This window comes from Candida pseudojiufengensis (assembly GCF_024610245.1).
Source record: "Candida pseudojiufengensis strain CBS 10847 chromosome Unknown scaffold2, whole genome shotgun sequence".
NCBI classification, from domain to species: domain Eukaryota; kingdom Fungi; phylum Ascomycota; class Pichiomycetes; order Serinales; family Debaryomycetaceae; genus Lodderomyces; species Lodderomyces pseudojiufengensis.
In genome coordinates this window covers 569,738-590,618 of record NW_026261524.1, presented here as the reverse complement: position 1 = coordinate 590,618, position 20,881 = coordinate 569,738, and the positions used below count along the sequence as shown (strand labels likewise).

Here is a 20,881-nt window from a genome sequence, read left to right as displayed (position 1 = left end):
TCATCCAAATTAACTTCGACTTTGTTCGGAACTGTAGTCCTAATTAACTGATCGTGTATATTACAAATATCAACAACATTAGAATCATAGTATTAAAATCGATATAACTCCATTTAGCTTTCTGAAAGCTATTTACGAGAACAAATAATCGTTTGCGTCTAAAGATTGTCCGATTTTTTCGTTGTAATGCAGAATTAGCATCTGTTGATTTTTATCTAGAAAGAAGGACAATGCTTTCTAAACCCGTTATCGTATCTCAAAAAGTAAGATTTTGTAAAATAAAATAAATAGAATATATCGGCATTGGACGATGTGGCTGAAAATAATTTTCAATCACCGAGCTAAAAATAAACTTTTCAATTTTTTTTTTTTTTTTTTCAATCACCGGATGTATACGAGTGAAGAAAATATATTAAAATTATCACATGTTATGATAATTCTATTACTGTTTTCTTCATCTTGGTGTCCAAAGTTTATTCTTTGAGTGTAGTAAATTCAAAGTCAATCTAAACCTTACTGGCTTAACTACTTACTCTAATTCCTTTCATCATAAAGTCTTTCAAAAGTACTATTGTATTTTCTACAACAAGTATGGGGTGAGAGTTCAATTGCATCCTCATGACAATTCTGTCGGAAATTTGCACGCCTGGTAATGAAAGAAATCACAAGAAAATTGCGTCCTTGTGAAAACAAATTGGTGCTCATGAGAGCAACTAATCAAAGAAGAGAGTAAACATTTTATTGTCCTGATGCATAAAACTCAAGTCTAGAATTCTTTATTAGATTCAATTAATTGAAAATTTAATCAAAAATTAAGAAGTCAATTAGACCTTATTTTAATCTTAACACCAGTTTTAAATAATGAATTTTAGAAAATTTGAACAAATATAAACTTTAAATACAAATTAAAATCTTGTGACAAATAAGGTCATTTTTCAATTATATATCAAACATATAATTAATGTCAAATATCCGTAAAAGTGATATGATATCATCAGGAGTGCCAATTTTAAATCATTAATTATACTATTTGAAAATTAATTAATTAAAACTAAAAATGATCTGAATTTGCTCTTCCTACATTATAATTTTTAAAACGTTTTACGTGACAAAGTTCATTTTATTATTTTAATTAATTTATTTGCGAAAAACAAATTTTCTTTCTGATTCTTAGTACTTTTCGTGGTCTTGGGGTGTTAATGAATGCTTTTCATCTAGAACTAATTTTCATGTTGAAATGGTTTGAAAATATTTGTTTGCAGGTAAGCTATTTTTGGTTTGAATTAGCGTGAAAAGCAACTTTTTAAACAAAAATTTCAAGATTATAAAGTAAAGAAAATTTCCATCAAAATTCTTGATTTGACCTTTTCTGATTGATTGGATTTATTATTACATTGAGTGTTCATTGAAATTTCAAATAGTTTGATTAAAGAAAAATATGATTTGTAGATGTACTATTTGTGGTAAATGGCTTTATTCAGAAAGAATAGCAAAAGAACATATAACTAATGACCATAAAGTAGAACAAGAATCAAACAACAAATTTTTCTATTCGATTGGTGTTCAATGAAAAAAATAGTTCAGCTAATTCCTACCAATAGAATGCCATTTACAAGTTAAAATTGCTGCTAATAAACAAGAGTAGATCAAAAATACAAAATATCGAATAGAAAGAAATAAAAACAAAAACATGGACCAAATTTTAAAAACAATTTAGAAATTAATTATAAAGAGCAATGCATAAATTTATTAAATGAATCTTAACTATAAAAATTTGGGGTGTTTCAGAATTAGATTTATCATAAAATTTAGTCCTTACTCGTAAATTTGAGATATAGTTTGATGACGTCACTAAAAACAATCTGTCCAAATCGGGTAAAATCTTTATTACGTAATTGATCCACACTTAATTACATAATACAAATAAACTAAAGTTAAATTAAATTTTGAACTTTACGAGATTTAGAATTAATTAATAAAGAAGGAAGAAAAAAAATATAGATAGGCCTATAGAGATTTGGTAATAAAATCTACATCAAATTACATTAATATCAAATCAAATTTGTACCAAGTAATAGTGATATTTATCTACATATAATTTAACTTTTAATCAGATCCAATACAATCAATTTTAATTCAACAAAATTCCGGCTTATCCATCGTGAAAGGTTGATTTCATCATTCCATATAATTTTTCAATTCTTAAATTGTATATATAAATATAAATAGATTAAATGTACATCATATAAATCATCTATTACCATAATTAACTACTATCATCATGTCACGAATCATAACCAAACGAAGTAATTCAAATATCATAACAACTAATGAATTTAAAAAAATAGCTATTTTAGTAACAATACTATGTTTTCTACCTTTAATATATTTATATTATGTTCATGTACGAGATAAGTGGGATTTAAATGAATATTTTGTTGGAGAATTAGGTAATTTAATTAAAACAAATAATCCAGATAATATCCCAAAAAATAATCATGAAATTCAAACAACACCAGAAATTTCAGAAATTGAAGAAGAAGCATTAAAAAATCCAAAAAAATTTTTAGGAGATATTAAAAAAATGGGCAAGAATGAAAGACCATCATATACAAATTTAAAATTTTCATCAATTGGAAGAAATCCCAAAGATTATTTACCATTAAATGATGATAATTCTCAAGATTTAACATTTTTTGAATCACCAATCAAGAAATCACAACCAAAATTAAATCATGATAAAATTGAAATTAATCTTAAAAATTTAGATCCTCATGAAAGTTTTTTAAATTTTAGAATTTATTCTCATAATGTTAAAAATGGTAATGGGATAACTCCTTTAAAAAATGGAGAATTTAAATGGGAAGAAAGATTAAAAGACATATTGGCGTCTATAAGATTTAATACTATAGATAATACAATTTTTACATTACAAGAATTATACAAGTTTCAAGTCCTTGATATTATAGAAAATTTAAATACATACAAAGATAATGAAGATGATCAATGGGAATATTATGGAGTTGGTAGAATTGATGGTGATTCAATGGGAGAATTTGTTCCAATAATATATAATTCAAAAGAATGGGAAATTTTACATAGTGATACATTTTGGTTGAATGAAAAAGATCTTTATATGTCATATGAAGGTTGGGATGCAATATATAGTAGAATTTGTTCATTTATAATTTTACAAAATAAAAAATCAAAACTAGTTATTAATTTTTTTAATACTCATTTTGATCATTTAGGTAAATTAGCAAAATGGGGTTCAGCACAATTAATTACTGAAGTTATAAAACAATTAACTTTACAATCATCAAATGAATGGCCAACTTTTTTAATGGGAGATTTTAATTCTGATTTAAAAGATGAAAGTAAAGCAATATTAGTTATAAAAGAATTATTAAGAGATTCAACAAGTTTAACATTACCAGGAATAAATAGATATGGTCATATAAAATCAACAGTAACAGGATTTGATGGAGATATTTTAAAAAATGGTGGACAAAATATTGATTATATTTTTACCCCCAAATATTGTAAAAAATTAGATAATAAATTTATTAAACAAAACCTAAAACAAAATTGTCAATATCAAAAATTCGGAACAAAAAATAATAAATTTCAAGATAATTTTGATTTAATCTTGAAGCAGTTTGGTATGTTACATTCAAAATTTGATGGGAAATATATGAGTGATCATAGACCTATTGTTGCTGATTTTAAAATTTATCCAAAATGTATTGATATTAGTGAAAAATGAGAAATAAATAAAATAAAGATGCTGATATAAATATTTAAAATTCATCAAGTGCAGCAAGGAAGAACAAGTTAAGAAAGGTTATCATTATAGAGACATACTTTAATTCAACAACAACAAAAGATTCCTTTAACTCTAGTATGAGGTTTATCTTATTGATCCTTCGATGTTACTAGACCAAACTATTAGTCATTGAAGCTCTAAATGTTCAATCAAGACGCGTAAATTTGTACCATGTTGTTACATGCCAAAATAACTAATGATTGTCGTTTTCTAAAGTTTCAACTTTTAAGTCTAATGACCATGAGTATTATTGCTTATGGATAAAAATAGCATCAATTGACTCAAAACAATTGATTTTCAAATTTTCCCCTGCGCCATGTTTTTTAGTTCGTAATGGAACTAAAAAAAAGTATGGGGAACTATGGGATCGATACAGAGATTATGGTAGTAGCTAACTACATTTCAAAGCAAAGTACAAAACTGAATGGCTCTCCTATGTAGTCTTAGTTGATAAATTACCCCCGTGTCTTATCTCAATCTATTGTTCTGTTTTTGTTGGACCTAATAGTAAGTAAATCATTCGTATTGTATTCTTTTTATCACAGTACATTGTGATATAGATTACGTAATTGATTATATAATACAAATATTTTCTTGATCTTTAACATCATTTAACAACAAACATTCCATTAACAATATTATTGATTCATTTACTACTAAAGCTTAAATATAGGAAGCTTATATTGAAAGTTTTTATTAAATAGCATATATTCTATCATATAAAGTTACTCAGACTTAACTATAAACCAAAATATACAAATGTTCAATTTTAAAACTTGTTAATTTTTGAATCATTCAGGTTAAATAAAATTCCGGTCAAAGCGTTACATACCTGACTTTCATCATATAAATATAGAAATCTCCATCAAAAAAACATAAGGAATGTCAAGTCCAAATTCATCATCATTTATACATCCTTATCAATCTTCACATGCATTTAAGAAACTACCGAAACCTCCACCACCACCTCCACCAGATCAAGCACCAACTCCACCAATTCATAAACAACAACCTATAACTATAATGCACTCATCAGACAATAACTCATCATCGACTAGATCAACTTCACCAATATATATACATTCATCGCATAAACATCTAGACCCTTCAAATCAAAATGACAATCATCACCACCACCAACACCACAATAATCATCATATGGGAATACGATTATCAGTTTCACCAGCTTCAGTTAAATCTTCACCACAAACAGGCCATCAATTATTAAAATCAACATCTATGCGAGAATCAACCTCCAATAATTCAAACTTAAGTATAGAGGATATAAAATGTTATTATATAAAATTAATAAATTATGAATTTAGAAATTTACAATTAGATATAGATTTACAATCAAAATCATTATTTGATTTAATTGATTATTGTGAATTATTATATGAAAATTCAAATAATGATGGTATAGAAAATAATTTAAATAATTTAAAATCATATATAAAAGGATTTTTAATTTTTAATTATTTTATAAATGGATTTATAATGTTTCATTTTGAAGGATTTGATTCATTTATTGAATCAAATGAACAAGATTTTATTATATATTTAAATATTTTTGCATTTTATAATACTGATCAAATTTTTAATAATGGTAATTATACAATAAATTCAATTGATATAAGAACATATATAAAAAATTATTTATTTGATAAAAATTTATTAAGTTTTGATATTGATGAATTATATGATTGGTTGAATCAATATATAAATTACTTAAAAGAAAAAGATATGTCTTATGATAACCAAGATAATGAAGATGATAGTGATAATGAATTTAGTTTTGAAAACTATAATAAATCAGAAAATAGTGATGAATTGGATGAAATGTCAAACTTAAAAATTGACTACACTTCAAATTCACAAAGAAGTAAACCTCCACATTCAAGAAATTCATCAATTGGATCAATTGATGGGTTTAAAAATAGATATCCTTCATTAAATGTACCGAGAGATTTTTCAAAAGAAAATAATCACAGTATCTTGTCATCATCAACTTCAACAGAGCTTAAAAGGAAAGCACCACCACCAATACCTACGTCTTTACCACCTTCACTTACAAATAAATCATCCGCATCACCAAAAAACAATACTCATAGTTTATCTCCACCAAAAAATCATATACCAAAACTTAGTCCGACCCCTTATCCAGAAAAGGACATTGTAATAACCACAAAATTAAATTCGGACGGTCTTTATTTTACAACTCCATCTACAAATGGTAATCACAACAATAATGACCATCAAACTTCAACTTATAGAAGACAAACAGAACCGATTGTTGAATCAAACGTTTCACATCCTCATGATTTGAATGGACATTCATCAGAAAATCATTATAATCCATATCATCATCAACCTTTACCTCATCCTCATACTTATCAATATAGTCCCGCACCCAATTTTCCTCCACCACAACAACCTAATCATTACTATCAAAATAACGGTCAACCATTCATGTATCCCTCACAATATTCACAACATCCTCACAATCATCATCTCAGTCCACAAACTTACCCTCAATATCAAAATCAAAATAATCATCATCCAATAATTCCAAATCATGTAATGATACAACAAGAACAAATTAAATCCCAAAAATTTAATATGTTAAAAGATTTATCAGTATGTGGGTTAAGAAATTTTGGATCATCATGTTATATAAATTCAACAATACAATTATTATTTGGTATATATCAATTTAAATTAATTTTTAATAAGAATTATCAAAGATTTGTTAAAAATCCAAAATTTATTAAAATAATGCAAAATTCAAATTCTCATAAAAAGGATTCCATTTTGTTAAGTGAAGCAATTAATGGATTATTAAAAACAATGCAACAAAATGGTGGTGTACCTATATCACCAACAAAATTTATAAGAGTTACTTCACTACTTAAACCTGATTTTAATATACCTCATGAACAACAAGATTCTCAAGAATTTTTATTATTTATATTAGAAAGATTACATGAAGAATTAAATGATAATCATCAAATGGAATTTAATCCTGAATATTTAATTTCAAAATGGGCAATATTAATTGATATAGAAAATGAAAAAAGTTATAAAAATTGGTTAAAATCATTATATGAAAATGAAGGATCGTCACCAATACTGGATTTAATTCAAGGTCATTTACAAAATAAATTAAAATGTAATAAATGTCATTATGAAAGTATCTCATATTCCCCCTTTTCAATATTAAGTTTACCTATCCCCAAACAACAATTTCCTAATGAAATTATTGATTTAAGTTCTTGTTTAAGTTATTATATTCAAGATGAAATATTATCTGGTGATAATGCATGGAGATGTCCTAAATGTCATGGAGAAGTACCAAGTATTGATAATCATCCAGTATTTGAAAAGAAAAAAGGGTTATTTAAATTGAATAAATCAAAAAACAATCAAAAAAATTCTTCATCATCATCAGCACCAGCCAACAACCCATCAATAACATCAACAAAATCAATATCATTTGTAAAATTACCACAAATTTTATTTATTCATTTATCAAGATTTTCAATGTATAATTTAACAGATAAATTAAATACTGCAATAAGATACCCATTAAAATTAATTTTCAATAATTTTAAATTTAAACATGAAATAAAATATAAACTTTGTGGTATTATAAATCATTTTGGTAATTTAAAATCTGGTCATTATACAAGTATAATAAATAAATCAAATTTAAATGAAGATCAAAAAAATTTACTGAATTTAATTCATCCTTTTTGGTGTTTATTTGATGATGAAAATGTTAAACCTAATATTAATAATGGTTCTTTACGTGATGATAATTCCGATGGTGGACATTATGAAGAAATGATATCTAAAGACGTATATGTTTTATGTTATGAAAGAATTGATTAGAGAAAATTAGTTATAATTATATATAAAAGTTTGTATTCTTGTTTATGAATTAATAATGCATAGAGTTTTATTTACCTAGTTTTGACGATAGTACTTAGTGGACAAAGAACTTGAATATTTTTTTGTAAACATTCTCTATCCTTTAAATACAAATTTTTAAAGCCAGGAATATCGAAAGATGGCATTCTACTCATCCGATAAGGCCAAATAATTACGAAATTTTTGTAACTCCATTGCTCAACATGTAGATACAAGTTGATGTAGTTTTTCAGGACAAATTAGAATTTAACGTAGGGTCAAAAAAAATAATTTTTAAATCTCTGACATGAAAATGTCCATATTTGGCCCTAGCTAAATATCATAGAATTGCCTTTGCCTCAATTTATATACTAATGAAGTCTATTTGATTCTAACCATTTCAGAAAGCTTTAAATTGAGATATTTAGTCACCATATATAAAGATTCGAACAGAAGTTCAATTAAAAAGTTTCGACCATCGCTACCAATCGAAAACAAGTACGCCACGCCAAATCTGAGATTTTGACGTGGCGTAGTGGTCATTTTTAGATCCAGATCTTGCAAAAGTAGTTAAACTCAAGTTCAAATCGTTTAATGAGTAAATATACATTGGTAAAAAAAAGGCTATAAAGATCGAGTTTGCATCTGGTTAATCAAATGTGTAACGTCTAGGGCACTAAAATTTGCAAAATTATGTGTCAAGAGATTGAAAATTGCTCTAATCCAATTATGAGATTATCCAAAAAGCAATGAGTGAGCATATTTCACACAGAATTTCAAATCAACTTCATATATATCTATGGTTCAACTATTTAATTGAACTTCCAACAAACCCCGGTCTTCCATTCAGTTTTTATACGTTTGTGTAGACACAACTTTCCATTGTGACCCGTAGATCACTAAAAGTTGTCCCCACATATGTTATGAAATGTGTTGAGATCAACAAGGTTTGAAGTTTTGACAATAACATACGTCACTTTCGTGGTATGACATAACCTCTCTGAGATTATTAAATCAAGTTTATTCACTCGAATTCATTCTTCTTTAACATTTTCTTATTCTTTTTAACAATCCCTGGTTTGTTTAAACTAATTTTAACAGGACCATCAACTTTGACACTACTTGTTTCTTCTTTCAATACTTCTTCTACATTTTGTTGCTCTTTCGATTTAGCTTCTTTTGCTTCTTTTTCTTTTCCTAATCGTATTTGTTCTTGTAATAATTTATCTTCCAAAGCTTGATCTTTTTCAATTTGATTATTATTATCTTTTTCTTTAATTTTTGCAAGATTTGAATTATCTATAAGTTGAATTTCAAGATTAAAACCTTGTTGATCATCATTTTGAAAATTTTCGTCATCAATATCATCCATTTCATCTTCTCCTCCTGTTTTAGTTACTTTCACTATTCCATTTGATCCCAAATATTTTACAAAACTGGTTAAACTTTTCCATCTTGTAACATTCATATGAATATGATCTTTTTGTATAATATATTTTTGATAAAATTTATTTGCATTAATCTTTTTATTACCATGATTTTGTTTTAACAATGATAAAAAATTTCTTTGAAATTCATTTGAATAATTTGTAATTATCTTTGAACTTGAATTATCATTAGTTATATTTGATATTCTACCTAAATGAGATTTTGAATTTAAATGCATTTTAAAACCATTTGAATCTCTACATTGTTTTGAACATAATTGACAATAAAATTTTAATTTTTGTAATCCACTCGCTTTTAATCTTTTTGATTCATATTTTGCTGTTCCTATCTCTGCTCTACCCATGACATATTTAATATGTGTTGATTGATGTTACTGTATTTAATGTAGTTGAACTTAATGAAGTATTAAAGAAATGTAAATTTATTTGTGTTTCAAATTGATGTTTTTTTTTCACAACCATTTAAATCTAATACAATGAATGATTTAAATGATTACTTCATCTACTACTAAAGTACTACCCATATCAAACCTTATACGACAGAAAAGATCAATTTCACTATTTACCAAGAATAATGTCATACCTAGAAACTCATATATAGCAAATAAAACTTATCCACAACTTATCTGGAACAATTACATTCCATCAAATTTTAAGATTTTTACAGTACTAGGAACTGGTGTAATTGGTTTTATAAAGCTAGATCCTAATATTTGGATTACTTTAGGACCTCCAATTGCTGTTAGTGGATATTATTTGAATAAGTATCTCAAACATAAGATTTATTTAAAAAATGTATCTAAGATACTACCTCATGCTTCTAATCAAAATATTGATGAATCAAATGTCATTATTGAAGATAACAATAATGAGAATGAATTAAATCCATTCAATTCCACGGAATGTGTCAAAATTTTACCCTATGATGAATCACAATTATACAATTTGAAATATGAAATAGATAATGAATATGATTCACTAAGGAAACAAATTGTGAATTTAGTAGAGAAAAGAATTATAGAATATATACTTTTAACTCAATCAAATGATGACTATTCAATTTTAAAAGATTTTATGACAAATGATAATCAATTTAATTTTAATACAAATGAAAATGAAATTGAAAGTTGGGTTACAAGTAAAATTAAATTATCAACTAGTTCACAAGAATCAGAATTAAAAAAATTTATTAAATTACTGATTCCATATTATGATTCAAAGAGTAATAAAAAGAAAAGAATTGGAACTGTGTCTATATATTTAATCAAATTAAATAATATAGATTGGAAAATGAGTATTGAAATATCGAAATTAAATTGGCTGAAATCAAAATCTATTTGGATAAATGGAATACCCAATAATGAAATTATGGAAAGTGATATATATATTAATCACACCCCTCTTGTAAATAATAACCAAACCTAGATGTAAATAAATTGTAATTATATATTACTATTTTAATAATCTATATCTAACGTTGTCTATTAAAAAAATTAGTATTAAAATTATGAAATTTTCCATATTCATAACAACCACTTGATTCACTAATTTCTCTGAGGTGAGGCATCCAAGATTCAATATCATGAATTCTTTTATTTGTAGCAGGATGAGTTGAAAACCATTCAACTAAACTTGAACCAGCACCACCAACACCACCTTGTTGTTTTGTCATTTTTTGTTCCATTATCCCCATTCTTTTCCAAAATTGTATAGCTTGATCTGGATTATAACAACTTGCAGCTAAAATTTCACAACCAATATGATCAGCTTCAGTTTCCATTTCTCTTGATGCTGGCATTGTAAATATACCATTAATTAATAAATCATTAAACCATGAAATACCAGTTAATGAATATAAAACAGTTGATAAAAACATATATATAGGTTGAGAACTTAATTGTTCACTTGAATGTTGAGCTAATTGATGAGATAATTCATGAGCTAATACTGTTGCTATTCCATCATCATTTTCACAAATTGGTAATATGGAACTAAATATAAATATTTTTCCATTTGGTAATATAAATGCATTTGGAGGTAATTTATCATTTTGTATAATATTTATTTCCCAATGTAAATTTTTTAAATGTTGTTGTTGCTTAGGGTTTTCTTTATCATTATCTATTGCTGTTTTTAATAATCTATTCATTATTGATGAAATTCTACCATATAATGGATTTGAATGTGGTAATATCATAGATCCATATTGTGCCATTATTTGTCTATATGAATAATCACCAATTTTAGTTTCTATCCAATATGGAATCCATATAAATCTACGTCTATGAGTATATGGAGCTTCATGTAAATTATAAATATAAAATACTAAAAGCCCACCACCAACATATAATGTTGTTCGACTTGTTAAAATTCTATAGTATAAGTCGTATAAATTTTGTTGGTTACTGGATCCATCAAATCTTCGATAAGATGCATATCTCTTTATTTGGATCTGAAATTGAGATTGATTAGATCTACAACGATAATAATTTGAAATTGACGGTTGTACAAATGATCTGCTAAAAATGGGTTTGTAAGTGGATTTGAGGGAGCTTTTAAACAACGGTAGTTGCCCTATTATTTTTGAATGAATCATGGTTGATTACGAAATGCTTTGCTGTGAGTTTAAGTCAGTGGATATTAGATGTTTCAAATATTATAGTAATGCAATTTGTGTAATGAAAATTAGATATCAATAGAATTTCCATGATGGTAAGTACGCTACCACTTAGAAAACGATTTTATGGAATGAATTTACCAAACATTGGGTCCATAAATACATGTTCAGATTGATAGGCAGGCTGTCCCTCATACAAAAGACATTGGAATTTTTGAAGTGGATATTCTGACAAAATTTTACAGCATAATAAATTGTTTTCAAAATTTAATTAAATTTAGTGGTTGTATGGGAGATTTGGTGCTTTGGAACAATTATCTAGGTGCAACAACTCAAATGACATTTTGCATTTTGCACCAATTTTATAAAATTTTTCGGATCTAATATTGAATACTTTGAATTTAAACCATCATCTCATATAAACAATTCTAAAAGTAATTTGTGTGGAAAATTTATTTAACTTTTATCATTTGTTTAGTGTTTTTGCTGTTTTGATCAATCTCGATTTAAATTTTGTATCAAGCTCAATGCATTTTAGTATTTAGGCTATTTCAACCCCTGAAAGATATAATCAAGATCGAACCCTCATATAAATTACATTCAAAATCACTCAATTAACAAGAAACTTGGTTTTCTTCAAATCATTACTTTGTTATATAAAATTTGGGTATGTAGGATACATTCAGCCCACCGGCGACCCTGCTATATAGAAAATGAGAAGTGTAAAGATAAAAAATACAAACACTTTTAAATTCAATAAATGGTGATTGCATTGAACAAAGTAGTTTAGGCTGGAATATGAGACGCTATGAAGAAACTTTACTTAACAGTTTAAGATATAATTGAGGTTCAAACCATTAGCAGCTGTTGTATAATAGCTATTATATGTACAATTAGTGAACAATAAAATGATCGTTGTATTATTATCAAACTATTTACTTTTTAATGGATTATAAGCTCTTTATATACTGTTGTTTAGCAATAATGTCGTAATTATGAGACATAATTACGGATAAATTAGCTGCTATACCACAGTTGCTACTCAATAGAGCCAACAACTTTTGAACATGCGGTTGATCGAAGACAAAATTGTTAGAATTAAAATTTTCTACGACGGTATAAACGTTTTGATCAGTCCACTTTTTAAAAGACATCCCATGTAATTTATATATTGTAGTGGGTTGTACAAAAGTATTGTAGATCAATAGAGAAATTTGTTCATACGCCTTTGAGCAAGCATAATTAATCCTTATTTGAAGATTTAATTGTAGGAAATCAGATTAGGTTTTCAAAAATTGATAGATTTACGATTTTAATTCTCGTACTATTGTTCTTCGAATAATTTAACGGCATTTGATGCGAATTATTTTTCTGTGCCTATATGTTTATCTCATAAATACCGAACAATAGAAAAAGAAAAAGAACGAAAACTTTTTAATTAACAATTGCCGTAAATCTCGAAAAGAAGAAATTAGTAAAATCATAATCATACAAATACGACTGTTCTTTTTGCTTTTAAAAACGTCTTTCCATTTTAAATAATTACAGAGTCTTTGGTTTTGGTTTTAGATTGATAATTCATGTCACAAATCTCTTGCAATCTAAACTTTTCGTACACAAAATCTGGGATCTGGGATCATAGATCGAAGAAAAAAAAGAAAAAGATAAACGGATTTATAAATCAAATATTCAGTAAGTGTTGCAATATCCGAGAATTCAGTTTGTGTAATTACAGAAAATGACGCTAAAAGGTGCTAAAAGTTTTAGTAAAATGTTGCAATAAAAATTTAGGACTAAAGATGAAAGATAGCCAAACAGATGAAAGTATCGGTATATAATCGGAGAAGGTGATATCGGTAGATGGTCGGAGATGCATATGATAAAGTGAGAATTTATATTAGAGTGTGATAGAAAAAGAGGTGTCTGGAACGGTATAAATAGAGCTGGAAAATCCTTTGATTATGTGTGTAAATTTTAGAAATTAATTAAGTCTCAATACATATTTTACTTTAAGTCACAAAAAATTAATTCAGTAAGTAGATCTTTTAATTCGAATTTTAGTAAAACGCATAAAGTATTAAATCAGCTTTTTGATTTTTTCGATTTAAGATTTGTAAATTTTGGAAAGATTAAGTTTAAAAAAGTGTAAGATCTTTGAAAAACTCTAAATTAACTTGTACAAAATTTTAATCAAAATAAAGGGTTTAAGTTACTCTCTCCTAAGAAAATCTCCAGAAATAAAGCCAAGAAGAATCTCCAACCTAATCTTACCCAATTCCGTACCTTAATTAAGTGGAGAGGTTGCTGTAAATTGTTACAGTAGATCAAATCACTAAAATTAAAACTACAACCACCATTCAACTTAATTTTTGTAGCTAAAGACAACCACACCTTATTACAATAAATGTTGAACGGCATAATTTCGATTAAAATATTTCTTAGTTGTTGAAATTTATTATAATCGAGATTAAATTTGAAAATTAGTTTATTTTTGATGTGGATCAACAAAAAATCTGCATTAATTCAAGAATCTCTTTTGAAAAATTAAAATTAAGTACTCTTGTTTGGAATACCCACATCTTGGATTTATTTTGATTCTTTAAAGATATTGATACAAAGGTCAAATTTAAACTAATAAGTTGAAAAACTTATTGTTTCTAAAAATACATTTATAATATTTATTTTTGTTTGAGATTATAATGATTATGTAAGTACTCTTAAATATGTTATGTAAGTATTATGTAATTACCACCAAAAAGTTACGTAATTTTAGGTGGTAAATTGTATTTCCTTATCTAAGCGTCTCTGCAATTGATTACATAATCAATAGACTAAAAAATTTACGAACTTTTTTATAATTATAAGAGAAAGAAATTAAGAAAAGACACTAATTTTCATATAAATTATCTACTTTTTATCCTCTTTTTCTTTTATTGAAATTTAATACAAAAAACAGTTATTTAATTGAATTCATTACGCGTCATTGACTCAATTCGACAACTCAATTATTCGGTAAAACCAATTTATTCAATTCTGGAGTTTCAAATTCAGAACTTACATGTTAAAGAAGTAAATTGTTCCATTAGTTCCAGACCTTTTTTTCACAATTTATTTTTTTCTGTCAATCTATAAAAAAATTTAGCAACACAACAAGAAGTTTCAATTTACCAATATATTATACATTTTTCATAACAAACAGTGAATTATACTGAAATACGAAGATCATATCATTCATTTTTAATAGGTAATTGTTATAGTAAATTATTTCATTTTGGTTGTAAAAAATTGGAAGTTGAATCAAAATTTTATTTAACATCAAATCAGATCAAATAATTTTTTTTCTTCTGTCTTTTTGCAAAGTCTACTTGTTTTTACAACCAACTAATACTTCATAACACCTTAGATATAATACATAAGAACGCGTTTGAAAGGGCATTTAGACTTCATCACTAGCAAAATATCAGATTAGTATGGAGATATATAAAATAACTTCACCAAAAGAATGGAAATATTTTGCAAAAGGAGCAGCAAATATATTATTTAAATATACTGGTTCAAATGATTATTTAAGACATAAATTATTAAGATTAAGATTAAATAAAAGAGATGAAGAATATATAAGCACTTGTGAATTATATGATTTTATTGAATTAAAATGTAAAAAATTATTTCCAAATTTAATAATTGATATTCAATTGATAGTTTTAACATTTGAATTTATATCAGAATTAAATAAATTAAATAATTTAAATAATGAATTTGAATTAAATTTAAATGAAAGATATGGTTTATTATTACCAAATATTTTAGATGGTGATTATATAAAATTATCATCACTGAAACATTGTCAATTATATTTTAATAATCTGTTAACATCACAAGAGCAATTTAATATTAATAATAATAATAACTCCTCAATACGACTAAATAATCAAGAAAATGGTAAAATTATAAATTATACTCCAGACCTACTACTAAATCCATCAATACAACAAAATAAAATAAATTCAATAATATTTGAAATAAAACCAAAATGGTTATATGATAATAAATCTCAAAATTATTGTAGAACATGTTCATTAAATCAATTAAATAACTACAAGAGACATTTTTGTCCATTAGACTTGCTATATGAAGAAACTTATGATACAGTAATTGAAGATATATTTTCAAAAATACCCCCAGAGTTATTAAATTTAATTGAACAAACAAATGATTTCCCCATAAAGTTATTATTTAAAATTTTTTTACAAAATGAAAGTAAAAACATATTTTTAAAATTAAAAAAATATCAAAAAATAAATAATAAAAATGATTTAATTGAAAATTTATCAAATTCAAATGATGTTTCAAAAAATTTATCATTAGTAATGACATTAAGAGATGTTGGAATATTTATAAAATTTGAAAAATTTAATAAATTTAATAATATTCATAATTCTCATAATAATATTGATAATACAATAAATTTAAAAGATTTTGAGGATTGTGTGCCTACTACTACCACTAACAATAGTATTAATAATAATACAGCAAACAATGGAATTGAAGATGATGAAATTATAAAAGATAAGTATCTTATAACTTGTAATATTTATGATTTAGATTTAAAATCAAAAAATAAATATAAATATTGGATTAAAATTGAAAATGATTTAAAAAAAATATATAATCTGGAAAATAAAAATTGGAAATATTGTATTAAACATTAAGAGAAGTTAAATTATACTGATTAAGATCAATGTAGTTATAAAAATCATGATTGTTGAAATTCGGGAAAGATTCATTGAGCTTTTGAGACTAATTATTATGATGAGGAAAAATCAAGAGAAGTGCTAGGTATGGGATATCAAGGGTCTTAGGTCATAAAATATACAATTTAATTGTCAGTAGATTGATTATTGATTGCTTATTGTTTAAGATCTATTTACATTCATTGAAATTTACGTCAATATCAAGAAAATTTAGTATAAAACATGATATTAGTACACACTATTTTTATCCACAATTATGAGAATTTTGAAATTTGGACCTTACCGATGATTATTTTCAAAGATTAGGAAAAGTGGCACGGATGACTTAGTTATGGAATACCTTGGCCACAATACATTCAAACTAACTGACGGTTGATTAATTATAGAGCGCTTTCATAGGTCACGCTGTACAAACAAATTGAACTACAGTTATTTAATTGCTTATAGTTTTGAATTCTAATTTTCATTCATTAAATTTATTCCATCAAATATTATTAAAATAGCATCTATATTCATTAATCTAAATTTATTTATTAAATAGACATTGTATTAATTCTGTTGTAAATCAATTCCAAAATTACTTTCTAAATTAGTTTGAACTAATCTCATAATATTAGAATCAAAATTAATTTCATCATCATTTCCATCATTATCTTCAACATTAACTCCATCCACATCAACATTCTCATCAATTCCATCTTCACCAATTTCTTCTGGTTTTAAAATTTTTAATTTATTTGTATTATAACTTTTACAATATTTACATTTTAAACCTAATACATGATAACAAACATTTGATTTTCCTTTACAATCATTACAACTTATAATACATTTCCAATTATTATATGGTGGTGGTAATGGCAGTAATGAAATTTCTTGATCAATAATTCTAAATTGATTTTCAACATTTATAATAGTTTTTTTACAAATTGGACATTTATATGAATGATTAATTAATTCCAAAAAACATTGGTTATGTATAGAATGACCACATTTCATTACAATAACTTTTTCTTTTGATGTAAATAAATATTCATTACATATTGTACAATTACAATGAGTTGTATTTGTAATACATTTATGTTTATTTTTTAAATCTATTGATAAACATATATTACATTCATCACAATGAAAATAATCCCTGTCTAAACCCAAACCTAATCTACATATTCCACATTTATTACAATGATAAATATCTTTTGTTTGATCATTATCATATAATATACATTTTTTACAAAAATAATTTGATAATTCTGCTTCACATTTTGAATTCATACAATAATTTGAATCAACAATTTGTGGTACATTGCAAAACATACATAATATGTTTTTTACTTTATTTCTAATTAATTTATGATCTTTTATTTCTAAATCATGACATTGTGGACATGTATACCATTTTTTACAAACGGGACATTCTAATTTACAATTTCTTTGATAATGTGAACATCCAAGGATATTTTGTTTCTTGTCGAAATAAGTTGGAATTTGATCTTTTTCTGATATTATAACTTCTTCATCATTAATGATCATAGATTTTTGTTTTGGTTTAGGTAGTTGTTGTTGATTTTGCTTCTGTTGTTGTTGTTCATCCAAAATTGAATTTAATCTTTTATTTTCTTTTTGTAATTGATTATCAATAAATTTATAATAATTATTCATCATTAATTTAGTTTGTAATTTATTTTTTAATTTTTCATCAATTTTTAAATTTTGAATTTGTTTGAGTTTTATTCTTAGTGTTCTTTCATTTGAAAATTCTTCTGGTTTTAATTGAATTAAATCTAATAAAGTTTGATCAATTTTTAAATCATCTAAATTCTCTTCTATTTCTATGTCTTGTGTTGTATCATTATCATTATCATTATCATTATCATTTCTTGAAATTTGTTTTAGTAAATTTGAAGTAAAATTCTTAATAATTTCATTTATCCCAATAGATTCAATAAATTTTTTAAAATCAGGTTCAATCAAAGTTTCAATACTTTCATCATCTTCATCATCATCATTATCATTTTCTCCTCCTTTTACCTCCTCTTCATCTTCATAATAATCTTCAAAATCACTTAAATCTTCAACAGGTAATGATACAGCTCTATGAACAACTTCAGTTAAATCATTTGAAAATTGTTTTAATTGAATTTTAGTTTCTAAAATTGATTTTAAAGAATCTAATATATTTAAATGAATCATTCCATCTTCATCTTCATCTTCACTATTCAAATAATAATTTTTATAAATTAATTTATATTTATCTATTTGTTTTGTTATTTCATTTATTATTGATATATTTGATAAATTTGATATACTAGGAAAATTTGGTAGATTAGATAAGTTTGGTAGATTAGATAAGTTTGATAAGTTTGGTAAATTTGGTAAATTAGATAAATTTGATAAATTTGATAAATTTGTTAAATTAAAATTAAAATTTATCTTTTCTAAAAAATTTAGTCGACCAACTTGATCTAAATCTATTGTAAATTCATCATCATCTAATTCTATTTCATCATCTATTATCTTTATAGTTGAATCTAATGGATTATGTAGACTTGTTGTATTTGTCATTATTTATTAAGTTGTATATTGAACTATTCTACTCTATTTAAAAATAGAAAATTTGTAAGAAATTACTTATCAGAGAAATTTTGATAAAAATTCAGGAAATCCCCTCAAATTCAAAAACCTTTAGAAAACAGGATTGTATAGATTTAAAACAAGGACACTCCACGAAAACACATATAGATTATAAATTACCTATGATAGCATCATCAAACTTACTAACTTAACAGAACTCTTGACAAGCAAGACTACCAATAAAACTAATACCAGATCCAGCAACAATACTAGCCTTATCTAACTTTGATTTCATAAGTTTTTTGTTAGAATCTTCAACATCTTCATTTGACAAATTGATCTCCTTCTCATGATTTATGTTTAACTTACTTGCAATCAATTCTTTTGGATTATTTATATTACCTAAAACACCAATTACAATTCCAGTAAATGTCATTCCAACACCTGTAGTACAAACAAATATGTTTTTTCTTTTAATTAATGTTGGGGTTTTATCTTTAAATTCAACTGTTGTTGATAATGCACAAGTTATAGTTAATAAAAATAATAAAAAAATGTGTTTCATTGTAGCTTTAGTAAATTAGGTAAGTCTATGAATTTTGAATTTGAACTATGGGTAACCTTGACTTTTAATAAATTTTGAAGTTGATAATGATGAAAAACTATTATTAAAGATTGAAAGGAATTTTGAATAGGATAATCGAATGGTTTTAAAGATACTTTTTTTCCAATTATCAAAACAATGTAAGTTATCTTTTTATTGTTTTTGGTTCTTATTGTTCATTTAGCCTAAGATATCAAATTGTATTAAGTGCCGTAAAATAATGTGGCTTATTTATTCTAGTTTTATCAAGTACTTAAATATTCTTATCAAATTTGATTGTTTGTTTTTTCTCGAAAGGCATTTAGTAATTTACCGAACTTGCAATAATTAATGATTTTACAAATAAGCGTATTGAAGTTATTTAATTATTGAAGAAATATTCGTCCAGAGTTGAATTAAAATCTTATTGTTGTTTAAGGTTTGAAATGAGTTCTTCGGTGTTGAATAATAGTAATAACACAAACTCGGATTTAATTCAATTTTAATTGTGAGATCTAGAAACTGCATCAAGTACAAATGGAATTGGCACTACGGTCAAAAGAGCGTGGCTTTATTTGGAGACAAATACACGAGTGTATCAGAGAAAGAAGAAGGATCGGGATTGTATATTTTCATTTTACGAAACCTTCGATCAATTTTGTGTCATGATGTCAAACTCGTATTACTTCGTATATTTTAAAAGGTTGCAAAAATAATAATTTGACTCAAAAACCTGATTAGGTATAACCTCATTCATTTACAAATTGTTTAACCTTGAATTATGTGTGTGTAATTAAATCTAACTCGACTAGTCTATAGACTCTATGGAAAATCAGTGTTAGTGTTATTTATTTTAGATTATGAAGAGTTCATATTTCACTGAATGAATGCTTATCCACATACCTCAATAATTTAAAACTTTAGAATTGCGAAACCATATAAACAAATCGCAAGGAAATGAATCTAAAACAAAAATTTCGTTCATTTGTTGTAAATTCAAAAGCATTTATTTGAAGTAAAATCTGCAGATGAAATCGCGCCGATTAAACCTAAACAACTTTGATAGAACATTTCATCGAATTTTAACGTGAGCATTGAAAACAAGAAGTTTACATCAAGGTAAATGAAAGAATTAGCTTTAAAAAATTTTACTAATTCAAAACTATAAAC

General features: G+C 25.3%; 8 protein-coding genes across 8 annotated transcripts; 4 read left to right on the top strand and 4 right to left on the bottom strand. All coding sequences in view use genetic code 12, as the record gives it.

Moving 5' to 3' along the window:
- Nucleotides 1–2,281: 2,281 nt before the first annotated feature.
- Nucleotides 2,282–3,766, top strand: KGF55_001156 (uncharacterized protein; the record flags this gene model as incomplete). The annotated part of the gene is made up of 1 exon (XM_051755701.1): nucleotides 2,282–3,766. One exon carries the CDS (start codon nucleotides 2,282–2,284, stop codon nucleotides 3,764–3,766), a length of 1,485 nt encoding a protein of 494 aa, XP_051616197.1.
- A 942-nt stretch (nucleotides 3,767–4,708) lies between these two features.
- On the top strand, nucleotides 4,709–7,717 carry KGF55_001155 (ubiquitin-specific protease; the record flags this gene model as incomplete). Its single annotated transcript, XM_051755700.1, has 1 exon — nucleotides 4,709–7,717. One exon carries the CDS (start codon nucleotides 4,709–4,711, stop codon nucleotides 7,715–7,717), a length of 3,009 nt encoding a protein of 1,002 aa, XP_051616196.1.
- Nucleotides 7,718–8,759: 1,042 nt separating this feature from the next.
- KGF55_001154 (uncharacterized protein) lies at nucleotides 8,760–9,527 on the bottom strand (the record flags this gene model as incomplete). The annotated part of the gene is made up of 1 exon (XM_051755699.1): nucleotides 8,760–9,527. The coding sequence occupies one exon, from the start codon at nucleotides 9,525–9,527 to the stop codon at nucleotides 8,760–8,762; it is 768 nt and encodes a 255-aa protein (XP_051616195.1).
- A 145-nt stretch (nucleotides 9,528–9,672) lies between these two features.
- GOA1 (Goa1p) lies at nucleotides 9,673–10,608 on the top strand (the record flags this gene model as incomplete). The annotated part of the gene is made up of 1 exon (XM_051755698.1): nucleotides 9,673–10,608. One exon carries the CDS (start codon nucleotides 9,673–9,675, stop codon nucleotides 10,606–10,608), a length of 936 nt encoding a protein of 311 aa, XP_051616194.1.
- Nucleotides 10,609–10,654: 46 nt separating this feature from the next.
- KGF55_001152 (metalloendopeptidase) lies at nucleotides 10,655–11,779 on the bottom strand (the record flags this gene model as incomplete). Its single annotated transcript, XM_051755697.1, has 1 exon — nucleotides 10,655–11,779. The coding sequence occupies one exon, from the start codon at nucleotides 11,777–11,779 to the stop codon at nucleotides 10,655–10,657; it is 1,125 nt and encodes a 374-aa protein (XP_051616193.1).
- A 3,491-nt stretch (nucleotides 11,780–15,270) lies between these two features.
- IPK1 (inositol pentakisphosphate 2-kinase) lies at nucleotides 15,271–16,512 on the top strand (the record flags this gene model as incomplete). Its single annotated transcript, XM_051755696.1, has 1 exon — nucleotides 15,271–16,512. One exon carries the CDS (start codon nucleotides 15,271–15,273, stop codon nucleotides 16,510–16,512), a length of 1,242 nt encoding a protein of 413 aa, XP_051616192.1.
- A 591-nt stretch (nucleotides 16,513–17,103) lies between these two features.
- KGF55_001150 (uncharacterized protein) lies at nucleotides 17,104–19,119 on the bottom strand (the record flags this gene model as incomplete). The annotated part of the gene is made up of 1 exon (XM_051755695.1): nucleotides 17,104–19,119. One exon carries the CDS (start codon nucleotides 19,117–19,119, stop codon nucleotides 17,104–17,106), a length of 2,016 nt encoding a protein of 671 aa, XP_051616191.1.
- A 217-nt stretch (nucleotides 19,120–19,336) lies between these two features.
- Nucleotides 19,337–19,693, bottom strand: KGF55_001149 (uncharacterized protein; the record flags this gene model as incomplete). The annotated part of the gene is made up of 1 exon (XM_051755694.1): nucleotides 19,337–19,693. One exon carries the CDS (start codon nucleotides 19,691–19,693, stop codon nucleotides 19,337–19,339), a length of 357 nt encoding a protein of 118 aa, XP_051616190.1.
- Nucleotides 19,694–20,881: the final 1,188 nt, after the last annotated feature.